The following is a 13,307-nucleotide window of genomic DNA, read 5'->3' as shown; positions in this document are numbered from 1 at the left end:
GTGACTTTTGTCAGTGGCAAATATTTTTCTGCTTTAATTAGTGAATATATATATTTTATATGCTTTCAGGACAGAATAATGTTTTCATCCAAAGCGCTCAGGTGTTTATAAGCAAAAGTGCAAGATTTGGGCTCTTTTGGTCACACGAGCTCGGAGCTGCCCAAACGAGTCGACTTTATCTTTAGTCTTTATTTGATAAAGGCTTAATTTACAAGATCTAACTGATCTAATGATCTGCTTTTTTCTCACGTTGGCTTTGTTCGTGTCACTTATCACATTTTATATGATATTAAGCACAAACACTTCTTAGAAAAGTGTTCACTGTGTATGACAAACAGATTTAATATATTTAGGAGCTGAGCTTTAAGCATGCTCCTCAATCAGCTCCATATAATGGAGGTCTGACCTCTGCTAACACACAAACACGCTCAGGCTTACAGGAAAGCACTAATTCAACTTCCAGCAGCTTAAACCCTGATAACCTCTTAACCAGACAAAAGGCTGATCCATGCGCTGGATGTAGGTTAAAGTTACCAAATGCTCACATGTACAAAGCTGGAAAACAAATAAATCTTTGCTGCCAATTTTTTTGTATCAGCTTTTAACTCTTTTGACTTCGGTAAATCTTCAGAGACAACGTGTTCTTTCAGAGACCACAGGGACAGCGTGTTTTGTCATTCAGGGGGAATTCCTGTAAAACCATGTGATGAGCAAACGCTTTTTGGTACATAGAGGTTCTTTAAGCCGTGCCTGCTTGGAAGCAACAGTGAATACCTCACTGCTTTTTCTCTCTCTCGCTCTCTATTTGGAGGCTGTTATTGGAAACTGTGGTTGGAGGCTCCGATTGTTTATTCTGTCCTCCCCTTTTCACGGAGACCCTCACATGACAATACTGCCGGTGTGGCAGGGAAGGCAGGCCAGGAATTCCACAGGAGTCCTGCCCACCGCCAAGACGATGGATGGATGAGTCAGGCGGCAAATTAGATTTAGAGCTGTAAGACAGAAGCCTTAAGTACACGTTGCCGTGCTTTTAGCTGCCAAATTAAAGCACCAATCATCCAGCATTATCTAAAATGACCGTGCTCTTGTTATCTACGAAAACATTTTTGTGGTTGGGTTTGTGCAATGTCAAGGAAAAAGTGAACATTAGAAGTTTGCGCACTTGTTTTAATACGGGAAAGTCCACTTTAAGAATGACTAAAAGTGTCACGTAACCTTGATTAACATCTTACCAAAACTGTAAACTTCCACTGCTCCGGCTGCACGCTTGACTCAGGATGTACCCCGGTTTCTGGTGTCAGAGTCTTGTGACATACGGCCAACATTCGCAATGCAGGAAGCAGTTATGATTTCCATGAAAACAATGTTTGGAAAACTGACTAGTCATATGTAAACAAAACTTCTTGGAGGACGAGTTAGAGATAAGCTGTAGTGCATCCTGCTGCTTTCAAGTGTAAGGAAATAAGCATCGGGGTTATCTTAGTTAGGACATTGATTTTTATTTATTTATTTTGCTCTTCAAACCTGTCAGGTTTGAAGAGCCTTATCACCAAGTAAAGGAAAGTGTCGTTGTGAATATTTCTGCAGGGTTTCATTCAGTGCACGTGCAATGAGGTGCGGTCCAACAGAAAGTCACCTGAATCATTAAAAAATGTTTTAATGAGCTTTTTTACTGCAGTGAAACTAAACTGATGGCCTTAACTGTGCTGACCAGTTGTGCCAGTAACCTGCGCTGTGGTTAAGAATGAAGTAAAAGTGCGCTGTATTTGCTCATCTGCCTCCACACGCATGTGACTGTGAGTGACGTCCTAGTCTTAATCCACAGGGTTTAATACGATGTTGACCCACCTTTTGCAGCTATAACAGCTTCAGCTCTCGTGGGAATGCTTTCCACGAGTTTATGAGAAGTTTTGGCCGTTCTTCCAGATGTTCTGTTCAGGTCCAGATGTTCTGTTCAGGTCCAGATGTTCTGTTGGGTTAAGATTAGGACTCTGTGCAGGCCAGTCAAGTTCTTCCACACCAAAAAGCTCGCTCATCCATGTCTTTGCGGACCTGGTTGGTGCCCTGGTGCACAGTCATGTTGGAACAGGACCGTCCCCAAGCTGATCCACAAAGTTGGGAACATCAAATTGTTCAAAATATCATGGTAGGCTGAAGCTGAAGGGTTCCTTTCACTGGAACTAAGGAGCCGAGCCCGACCCCACACCACTAAACTTTATAGTTGGCACAATGCAGTCAGACGCTTACCGTTCCCCTGGCAACCGCCAAACTTGTCCATCGGATTGTCAGTTGGGGAATCGTGATTTGTTACGTCAGAGAACACGTGTGTACTGCTCTAGAGTCCAGCGTGCTTTTCATCGCGATTGGTGGCGTAAGGCTCGGAAGCTGCTGCTCGGCCACGTAAACCCATCACACGAAGCTCTCTGAACACGCTTCTCGAGCTGATCTGAAGGCCACATGAAGCTCGGAGGCCGGTAGCGACTGACTCTGCAGAAAGTTGGCGACCTCGGCACACCGCCTGCCTCAGCATGTGCTCTACCCGCTCTGTGACTTTACATCCTAGCGCTTTGTGGCTGAGTTGCTGTCATTCCCAGTTGTTTCTGCTTTGTTATGATACCGCTAACAGCTGACTGTGGAATATTTAGTAGTGAGGAAATTGGTGGCATCCTATCACTGAGCTCCTGAGAGCGACCCGTTCTTTCTCAAATGTTTGTAGAAGCAGTCTGCATGCCCAGGTGAATGATTTCATACACCTGTGGTCATGGAAGTGACTGGAACACCTGATTCCAGTGATTTGGATGGGCGACTGAATACTTTTGGCAATACAGCGGCAGCAGTGTGGCGACTAGAGACCAGTTATTTCAGAGAGGAAGAGTTTAAATTAAAATGACCGAAGCAAAAACGAATGAAGGCAGAGATTATTTATGTTCATGACCAGACTGGAGTGTGTACAGGAGACCAACTCGCATCTGGAGATGGGCGACCAGCAAATCCCTTTAGGACAAATAACAATAAGATTAAGGTTAGACAACTAAAACACGTGTTTACTGTTGATTGCATGGCCCCACTTCCTTATTTCCCACATCACTTCCTGTCCCTGCACTGATCATCTTCCTGACCACCATGTCTGCATAAAATCACATCATCTTCCTCCTCTTGCTCATCCAAATAAACGAAATCCTCCGTCTCGATGTGGAAAAGAAAGGTCGCGGCACCGATTGTCGGCCGTGCCTCGCGCAGGCCTGTGAGTGTGCGCAGCAGGTGTGAAAAGGAGCCGGCGGCGTATCATATAACCTTTTGACAAGTTGCTCAACAACAACAGGCGCTCCCTGTTATTATTGGGTCAACAAAGTCGGAGGAAGTCTTTGGGATTAGAGCGGAGTGGAGCGCACGAGTGTGAATGCCGTGTGCTCGTTGAGCCCCCCCCCCCTCATCTTCGTTCTCTTTCAGCATAGAGGTTAACTCCCCCCACCGCCACCACCGCCGCCGCCGCCCCTACCACCCCTTTGCTCCCAGGCGGGCCCGGGGTCAGGGCAGAAACCGGCAGCCAGTCAGGCATTCTTTCTGTGTACATGTGTGTGTTTGTGTGTGGCTGCAGCCCACTCTGTGCTCTTTGACTCCGCTGCCCTTATAAGGCGAGCAGCGCCATGGCAACAGCAGGGCTTGAATAGCAGTGTCAAATCCCTCAGCACACAGACACACGCTCACTCTCCCTAAAGGAGGGAGCGAGGCAGAGACACAGAGCGGGGATTCAGAGAGAGAGAGACGAGGCCATCTCCGGGCTGCTCTCCACTGCAGCAGCAGCAGCGCCGGGCTTTCGCTGAAAGGTCTGTGACCGTGTTTTTTCCTGCGCTTGTTGTTTGCCTAATTTATTCCTGCTGGGGCCGGCAGAAAGAAGGAAAGGCAGAGTAGCAAAGAGTGCAACAGTACACCGTGACTCGCCGACAGGGAATGCAGAGAGAAGTTCTGGCCTCTGGTTGTTACTGCTGGATGGACAAGTACTGACAAAACAAGAGGAGGAAGAGAGAGGCAGCACTTTGTAAAGCTGTGAGAGGAGAGGCAGCTGCGGCTGAAGAGATTTCTCAACTCTGCTTTTGTTTCAGCTTGTTGTTGCTTTTTTTTCCTTCTGTGACATCTGATCCCCCGCTGACTCTAAAACAGTTGAAAGGGATCACGAGAGAAACTCAACTTCAGCCCAGACGACAGAAACAGGAGGTGAACTTTGCTGCTCCTGAGAGTGAAAAGCGTCTAATTCTTTACTTATTTCCACATCAAGCCTGGACTCGAGTGCAGATAGCCTTAAATATACTTTTAGATTAATAGGCAGTCTATTCGCCAGAGTTTCCCAAACTCCTCGGCTTATTTTTCGGGGCAAATCTTTTCCTGCTCTCCATCACTATCAGCCTCGACACGTCAAGAGTGAGTCTAGGCTAGAACTGGCTCTGATGAACAGATAAAAACCTCAGCACGACAGGAACTGGTTGGACGAGTTTATAAGTCAGAGCAGAGGGCAGGGCAGTTTAACCCTGCATGAAGGAGGGCTGTGTACGACTCGCCTCCCGCCTGCTCGTCCTTCCCAGAGAAAGTCGTGCGCTGAACAGAGAGGGGCAGCAGAGGCTGTTTGCCCCCCCACACCCACACACAGACACATACTATGCTTAGGGATAGGTGAGAGTTTTTCTTTCAAAGGGCGAAGACGGAGAAAGAAAGTGAGAGGGAGGGAGTCAACGTGTAATTTATTGTTTCCTGTGAAAAGAGCGAGGCTGCACCCTTTTCGACTGCCTGAACTCTGAACCGCACACCGTGTTTGCGTGTGCGCGTCTGAAGTTTTGTCGGACCTCGGGAAGCCAGCGTGATCAGAGGTCAGGGCGGAAAACAGGACAGAGAGAGCCGGGGATTAAAGAAGAGAGGGACGACAGAACGTGGAAAGACCCACAGGTCAGCTCGACCGGACGGCAAAGACGAGAAAGGTCAAGAGGCGGAATTTCCCCCGTCACTTTGACTCTCCTCGGATCGCTGCCGTTGGAGGCGGACTCGGCTCTTTAGACTCTGAGAGCCCGTTGGAAGGCGGTGGGACGGGAGGTCTGTGTGTATGATCCACTCACAGGGCTGCACGTCTCAGAGAATATGGCCATGGTGAGCGGAGGATGGGGTAATCCCAACGGGGGCGCTAACGGACTCGGGGAAAAGGCTTACCTGAGGAGGGGGGAGGACGAGGAGGGGTCGCCCCGGGCCGGGAGCAGCGACGTGGACGTCGGCGACGACGACAAGGCCTGCGTGGTGGACTGCGTGGTGTGCGGGGACAAGTCCAGCGGGAAGCACTACGGCGTGTTCACCTGCGAGGGCTGCAAGAGCTTCTTCAAGAGGAGCATCAGGAGAAACCTCAGCTACTCCTGCAGGTAGGGACACAACACGCATTGCTTTGCACGTGGAGAATATTTTTAACCACTTTGATCCAGTTAAAAACAAACCCGAGTGTTTGTTAGAAATGGAACTTTGCAGCATCTGTGACTCCTCCTGTAGGCAGGTGTACGGGCACAGCTGCAGCAATATATGCCCTTATATCTCTAAAGACACCGTGCACACTCTGTAATCTGATTACATTAGTGTATGACTTTCTCCATTTCTCACTCCTGAAGTTTGCGATCCAGCCTCACAAACAGCCAAAAAAAGAGAAAAAAACCAGAAATGAAAGCACTGAAGGTCAGTCATGTGAGGATGGATTGCTTCAGAAGGTCAGCATTCCCATTATTCTTCACCGCAGGAACATTATGTTGCAACTCAGTTCTGTTACTGAGACCTCTCTCAGCCGCCCAGTAAACTTATTTCTCCTGCAGTGTGACCTCTGAGTGCAACACGTCCTTTTTTTCCTTTGTGTTGTTGGTTTGTCACATCTGGGGCTGAAAGAGCTCCCTGTGAAATGTTTGCAGACCTCAACCTGCTGCAAGAGGCAACGCAAGGGCGTGTAGAGCTGCTGATTTACAAAGGTCACGAGCCTCGATAGCTTTCAGCCACTCCAGCTCACTTATCATGACTCTGGGGGGGAGGGAGGGTGTCCGTGGGGACAGAGGGAGAGAAAGGAGGGAGATTTCAATCCCATACAGGAAGTTTGTTTAAGTTCAGTTCCGGCTTTCATCTTTAAATGTTTGTGTTGCACTTTGTTTGTGCAGATCAAACCGAGAGTGCCAGATCGACCAGCACCACAGGAACCAGTGTCAGTACTGCCGTCTGAAGAAGTGCTTCCGGGTCGGGATGCGCAAAGAAGGTATCAAAAGGTCAAACCTACTCCTGCTAAAGGTCATTAATAATAATAAACGGGTGGAGTTGCTGCCGTGGTGGAAGATCCCACTGAAAGGTGCACACATCACCATGTTTGCATCCACAGTCTGATTACGACAAAAACCGAAACACTCCTGCGCCGCAGCGAGGGGAGCCACGTAATAATTACCCCTTATTCAGAAACGCTCACGTCGGCTCCTTATCTGCTGAAATTTCACAAATATTTACAGACGAGCCGGACGTATCGGCTCGAAAGGTCACGAATGCTGTGTTTACAACTTGTTGCTCTGTTGCCTTCAGCAACAAGGAATTCAGGTTTCAGGATAAGCAGCGAGTGGAAAACGTTTGAAAGCATTAGCAGGTGAACAACTTGCTTTGCCACTTGCAAACTACCGCTGCATTATTATTACCGATGCATTAATATGTAAGCTGCTTTTAGTGTTGTAGATAGCTGAGGTGGAGGCACGCGGGCGCCTTTGTTGGGCTTGATGATGACAAAGCTACATTTAAACTGGGAACGCACCGAGAGAGGATGCTGGTTGCTGCTGCTTAACAGCTCTGAAGCACCTACCGGGACATTGTCCAGGTATCCAGTTATCTGTCAGCTGAAGCCTGTTTTCACTCAGATGCAGCAGCTGAGCTTCAGGAAACAGCAGAAAGCAACAATGCTTAAATGTCACACGAGGAAAACCACCGACTGACAGCCCGACTCTGCTTCATGTGCTGAAAACGGTTCATTACCTTTGTCTTGGGTGGGTGCGAGCATTTCAGCGTTTCCACCCTCAACTCGCTGGCGTCGAGTTGACTTGACAGAAACCTCAGCTGTAATTGTGCTCGGCTGTAACCTTACCCCACTTGTATTTCGGTCTGTGTCAGTGGACACCAGACGCTGTGCCATACATAGTGCGCACGGTGCAGCGTGCCAGGGGTTACATTTGGCCTGCGGTTATTAGTGAACCATGCCGAGCGTGGCCGTGACGCAGGCTGCGCTGTTTCCACATTACCTGGAAATGTGCGTCTCACCTCTGACCCAGTGAGGGAAGCGGCCGTTCAGGTTGCCTTTAGCGAGACTTTGACACCAGCGCTACGTTTGATTCGGTGTAATTTAAAACGGAAATCTGGTGCACGCGGAGCGAAGGATTTCAGATGTATAAAAGCTACAAAAGCATCTCACTACTGATTTACTTGTTACGGAGCGGCGGCGACGCACAGACACCGGCTCTTTCATCCTGTGCCGGTGCGAATCTGTATTTAGCAGTTATGTGCTGACAAACGGGCGATCGCTGCAGTCACACACACTGTGCGTGGGAGCGTTTATTAAGAAGTCACGACGGGTCCAAAGTAAACACCAACGGTGCTCGGTGCGGCCGCGGGGAGGATGAATCTAATCTGCTGCCTACAGATCGACAGCATAACTAACTTTTTATCTAATGATGACTTTTTCTGTTTGTTTTTAAACACCTGCAAAGAAACTGAGCTGTTGTAACAGGTTCACTCTGTTTTCATTTGCAACTTAATAAACCAAACAAGTGCAGAGGTCACTTACTGAGAAGCAGCACAGCAAACGATGGCCTTTGTCTGACACTGACCTGATGGATAACTCGTAAAGAGCTAATCTCCCTGCACCTGAGAAGTCAATGTTTCACATATAGGTAAGAGGTGACCTCCAGGTGAGCAAATATATACCCAGCAAACATTTAATCCTGAGCTGGGAGAGCGACTGAGACTAAGGACCAAAAGGTGATCATTGTTGTAATGGTCCTTCTTTTAAAGCAGTGTAGTTGTATCGCACCTTTCTACTCACCTGAGCACCTTTCTGCTGCTAGTCTGTGTTATCCAGTCTCAGAAGTCACATCTGCACCGAGGACAGCAAACTCATTTTACATCGTCGGCCACATGCAGCCGCCTTTAAACTTCTTTAGGCCGTTTAAGATTAAACTACACATTTAGTCCCTGAGATATTTTAGGAGAAGTGCAACATTAGTTTTTCTACATAATAAAGAGAAGCTGCTGTGCGAAATGAAAGAAATGTGTCAGCGCGACTCTTTGAAGGACTTCTGGTAGCTCGTTGCTCAAACTGCAAAACAGTAAAACTGAAACTTTGTGCTCGTTCACAGAAAATGTGCTTTTTCTCTCACTGTGGATCTGCTTTAAACAGATTCTGTAGGAGATAAAGTAGAAAGAAACTCTGGTGTCGTATGCATGACTGTGGGGACGTTGCTGCCCTGCTTCACCTTCCTAAATCTGTCCGGTGGGCCAAATTTGGAGCCTTTGCTGGGCCGATTCTGGGCCCCGGGCCTTATCTTTGATTCTCCCGAGCTATAGCTAAGGGCTTCCTAACATTTGCACACACTCCAGTGGATGAATCAGGTGCAACAGCGGGTTGAGTATCATGGCAAACAATATTTTGGCATGCAGACAGGAGGAGACTTGAATAACCCGCTGCACCACCTGACCCACGGGAGTTTCAGATTTCACTAGAACAGATTTTTGGACCGAGCTAATTATGTTAGTCATGTTCTACTCGTGGACACTGTCGAGCCAAAACACCTGATTTAATAAAAGTATACTCCGTAAACTCTCGACCCCTCGAAGCTCTTCTGTGAACTGGTTCGTGTCATGTTTCAGCTGCTAGAAGTTCAGGGTGGGGTTTTTCTCAGAAGCTGGTGTTCTGCGCCTGCCCTCGGAAACATCTGTAAACTGTTCAAACCGTCATCAAAGCACATTTTTATTGACCTGTACCGAGGCGTCTTTATGGGCAAGAACATAAAGGTTGCATACATGCAGCGTGTCATTCATTTACTCGCTCTCTGGACTGAAGCGAGTGGTTTTCAGCGGTTTTCTCTCTCTGCAGCCGTCCAGCGGGGTCGCATCCCTCCATCGCACTCAGGTATCAGTCCCAACTCCCTGGCGGGCGGGATCGCGGGTGTGGGTCCAGGTCACATTGGGGCGGACTACTTCAACGGCCAGCCGGTGTCCGAGCTCATCTCCCAGCTCCTCCGGGCCGAGCCGTATCCCCCGAGCCGCTACGGGGCGCCGTACGGCCAGGCACAGATGCAGGCATCTGCGAGCGGCGCCTCCGTCATGGGCATCGACAGCATCTGCGAGCTGGCAGCCCGTCTCCTCTTCAGCACCATCGAGTGGGCCAGAAACATCCCGTACTTCCCGGAGCTCCCGGTTTCAGAGCAGGTCAGGTCTAAAGCGCGGTGACTTGCAGTCGCCAAACTGAACAACAGACACTCGTGGCTCAAAGTGACCCTTTCGCTCCACAGGTGGCGCTGCTGAGACTGAGCTGGAGCGAGCTGTTCATCCTTAACGCGGCTCAGTCGGCTCTCCCGTTGCACATGGCTCCTCTGCTGGCGGCAGCCGGCTTTCACTCGTCTCCCATGTCCGCCGAGCGCGTCGTGTCCTTCATGGATCAGGTCAGGGTTTTCCAGGACCAGGTGGAAAAGCTGAACAGGCTTCAGGTGGACTCGGCCGAGTACAGCTGCCTCAAAGCCATCGCGCTGTTTTCTCCTGGTAAGTCTGATCTTCTTCTTTCGAGGTTATGTGAGAAACTCACTGCGGCGCGATCTCTTTACTGTAAACTGAGCCCAGAGAACCAAAACAAAGCTGTCGGAGGCATCACACACGTTTCTCAGAAATAAAATCACCGCTGTCTCAGGGAGGCGCTTTGATTTGACCTCTTTGACCTCTGACATCATCAAGTAGCCCAAACCACAGACATCCTGTTACTCAGTAGTAAAGTGTAAGAATTATAAATAAACACAAACAAATGTCAAACGGGCCAAAATAAAGTTCAGATCTCTGAGTTTAAAACAGGGGTGCCAAACATAAGGTCCAGGGACCACGATCGGCCCACCAAAAGATTCCAATCTGGCCCAGTCGAAAGCTTTGGAAAATGTAAACAAGTAACACAGAAGTGAATGTTTTCATTTTCACAATCTGCAGCAGAAATGTCTATTTTTAAAGTTGGTTCGCACACTTTCAGACAAAAAGCAAGAAAAACCTTTTGCACTGGTCATCAGGTGATGACACAGCCTCTGTTTTTCTGCCTTTAGACGCTTGTGGTCTGACAGACCCGGCTCACGTGGAGTCCCTGCAGGAAAAGGCTCAGGTCGCCCTGACGGAGTACGAGAGGTTGCAGTACCCCAACCAGCCTCAGCGCTTCGGCCGCCTGCTGCTGCGCCTCCCTGCGCTGCGCGCCGTGCCGGCTAACCTCATCTCCCAGCTCTTCTTCATGCGGCTGGTGGGCAAGACGCCGATCGAGACGCTGATCCGAGACATGCAGCTATCGGGGAGCTCCATCAGCTGGCCCTACGCACCGGGACAGTAAAGCCAGCTCTGGAGTGAGATCACACTGAGATGACTCAGAGCTGCGGAGGTCACTTTTTCCTCTCGTTAGCTCTGCAAAGTTTGCCCGATATGACACCAAAGCTGCTTCCAGGGAAAGAAAGTTTGATCGTCTCTAACGTTTGCAGCAGACCTCTCTCGCCCTCATTCCGGATGAACTCGGCTTTCGGTAAAACTCCTTACCGCGAGGCCACGTGCCGGCACTACCTCCTCCCCCATCGCCCCCAGTGTGACTTGAAACCAGAGTGCGCTCTGAACGAAGCCATAGCAGCGCCACTTGCTGTACGCTGCCGTGGCCGGGACGCGGCGTGCAGGTCGCACGCAAGCTGTGCGACGCTTTGTGCTGAAGTAAGAGACTTTGCTGCCAGACGAAGCATTTGTGAAGACGGCGACGCGTCGCCTCATGCAGCGCTTCACCACAGAGGAGGCTGCAGATGTATATACGACACCTGTTTTGTACGCCGTGTTCAACACAGATCAAAGTAAATCACTCAGGACTGTATGAGAAACATGAAGCTGTGCCAGCTTCAGCTCGCTCTGTGCAACGGTACCAAATCCAGCAGACAGCACAAAAAGCTTTTTTAGCCCCTTCACGAGGTGCTGGAAGGTTACAACGATCTTCTTTTCTCGTCTATATTCTGAGCTTAAAGCCGGCAGCTGAAGCCTCAAACGGGCACGAGAGCGGCGCCGACCTCCTCGACCATTTGAACTGTTTCTTTTTAGCACGTTACACAGCGCTGCAGAAGCTGCCGTTAGAAGTCAAGCGAATGTACTTAAACACAGCCGGGCTCCTCGGGACGGTCGCATCCCAGTCGGACATCATTACCTCATGTTTTATACGTCGCTGACAGATGGAGATTGTATAGAGAACTATGTGTGTTAAAGATATTTACAAAGGGATCAAGGCACTGCTATCACTGTAAGCAAACAGCAAGACCCAGCGGGCAGGTCTTAGCCAGAAATAGAGATTAAAATGTTAAATGTCACGTGAGAGGACTTGAATCGTTTGAGATCATTTAGTGGAAGCTACACTGAATCAGGTGACGCCCGCTTTACTGATTATTCTGTGTCTGTGCTTTTGTGAGGCTAGGTGTGGTTTGAGTTGTTATTTTGTGTCAGCGGCCTCTTCGAGATGATTGTGAGCGCCGCTCTGACGTGAGAGGAACTTTGTCATTGGTGTGTTAGCGCGACGACCTGCAGCTCATTGCGATGAATTGTGATGTTTGTTTTGCCAAACTGACTGAAGTAAGACGACGAGCAGGTGATCATTTCTGTTCTTTTTACATTTCCAGTTATGTCGTTTAAAAGAAGGCGAGCGAGGCCACGAGCCCTGGCGCTGTCAGACGACTTCTCCGCTTTGATGTGAACTCCAGTGATTTGATTGTGTAGCTTTACGTTTAAAAGAATCATCTTTGTGTGACTGCGGCAAAACTGAAACATGCAGAAGACGCCCGCGCGTTATTTTTGCATTGGAAATAAACGTATACGTTATTTTGAGTGGTGCATTTTCTTTCAGACGTGACGAATAACTTCATGTGTAACATGTTTGAAGAGACCACCGGGAACTAGTGTATCAGGCACGTTTACATGCAGGGGTGGAGGAGGTGGAGGAGGTGGGGTTTCTCTCAGAAAACATGAGAATTTCTCAAAATTTGGCACAAACGTGGACTAAGTGATGAGATCGTCCCTCATTCTTGGCGACTCCTCATTCGGTCTCTGGTTTGTGCACTAATTAGGACCACATTTCACACCAACGTGTAGAAAGGTGAAACAATACAGTCAAAAAGGTCAAAAGTCGATTCTGGTCAGACGTGGGTCGCGAGTGCGCCGTGACTGGTTGTTGGAAGCAATAAAACTCATTCAGCTGCTCATGACAGGTTTAAATGAACTGCTGAAGACAGATGTGTGATGCAAATAACTGATACCTGCAGCCTGAATGCGGCAGAGTATGTGCAGATTTGCATGGGCTAATGCAGCTGAAGAGGTTGTGTCGGTGACCTCATAAGAGCCCCTTAGACTAACTCGTTTCACACTTGACTGCTACACAAACAGAATTATGTGAGTGGAAGTGGCAACACAAACCTTAGTAGTGTTGGTGACGAGTACATAGTTGCTCTGGTGACAAAAGTTACAACGTGCAGCCGTGACCAGACTTTGTGTCCGTTGTCGCTTCAGTCTTACATCTTCCTGCGATCGTGTGCAGAGTCACAGGACAAGAGTCGGTATTTATCAGCTCGTGGGCCAAAGCCCGAGTGATAAGTGATCTATTCCAGTCTTATCAGTCCTCCAAGCCTGTACACTCCCAGTTGCTTATTAGGGACTAAAAACATCCTCCTTTAGAACGGTGACAGTCTAAGGCTACGTTCACACTGCAGGTGAAAGCGCATCAAATCTGACTTTTCTGACCCTGTGCGACCATCTATCCAATCATGGTGTGACAGTGTGAACGGCACAAATCTGATATTTTCAAATCCGACCTGGGTCACTTTCGTATGTGGTGCTGAAGCTGATACATATCTGATGTTTTAGAAAGCGACTGCTGTTTGATGGTCATGTCGCATTAAATCCGTCTTTTACATCACCGACACAAGACAGACGCCAATTATCAGCGCCCGACATCGCGAACGCTTCCTGGCCATCCCGTGTAGATGTCAGTGAAACTGTTGGGAAGACAA

At 48.8% G+C, this 13,307-nt stretch overlaps 1 protein-coding gene across 1 annotated transcript; it reads left to right on the top strand.

Annotated features, from left to right (window-relative positions):
- Positions 1–3,571: 3,571 nt before the first annotated feature.
- Positions 3,572–12,129, top strand: nr2f6b (nuclear receptor subfamily 2, group F, member 6b). Its single transcript, XM_005733155.2, has 5 exons — positions 3,572–5,399; positions 6,171–6,265; positions 9,134–9,468; positions 9,552–9,798; positions 10,341–12,129. Exons 1-5 carry the CDS (start codon positions 5,128–5,130, stop codon positions 10,613–10,615), a joined length of 1,224 nt encoding a protein of 407 aa, XP_005733212.1. The 5' UTR covers positions 3,572–5,127; the 3' UTR covers positions 10,616–12,129.
- The last annotated feature ends 1,178 nt before the right edge of the window (positions 12,130–13,307 follow it).

This window comes from Pundamilia nyererei, unplaced genomic scaffold (genome assembly GCF_000239375.1).
Source record: "Pundamilia nyererei isolate P.nyererei 1_Seehausen unplaced genomic scaffold, PunNye1.0 scaffold00050, whole genome shotgun sequence".
Taxonomy (NCBI): Eukaryota; Metazoa; Chordata; class Actinopteri; order Cichliformes; family Cichlidae; genus Pundamilia; species Pundamilia nyererei.
The sequence above is the reverse complement of the archived record's forward strand: the minus strand, read 5'-3'. Positions and strand labels throughout refer to the sequence as shown.

Excerpts from the sequence above, each read along its gene's own strand:
- nr2f6b (XM_005733155.2), top strand. The coding sequence starts at position 5,128 with ATGGCCATGGTGAGCGGAGGATGGGGTAATCCCAACGGGGGCGCTAAC. Across the intron at positions 5,400-6,170 it reads AACCTCAGCTACTCCTGCAG|ATCAAACCGAGAGTGCCAGA; the intron begins GTAGGGACACAA and ends TTGTTTGTGCAG. Across the intron at positions 9,469-9,551 it reads AGCTCCCGGTTTCAGAGCAG|GTGGCGCTGCTGAGACTGAG; the intron begins GTCAGGTCTAAA and ends TTCGCTCCACAG.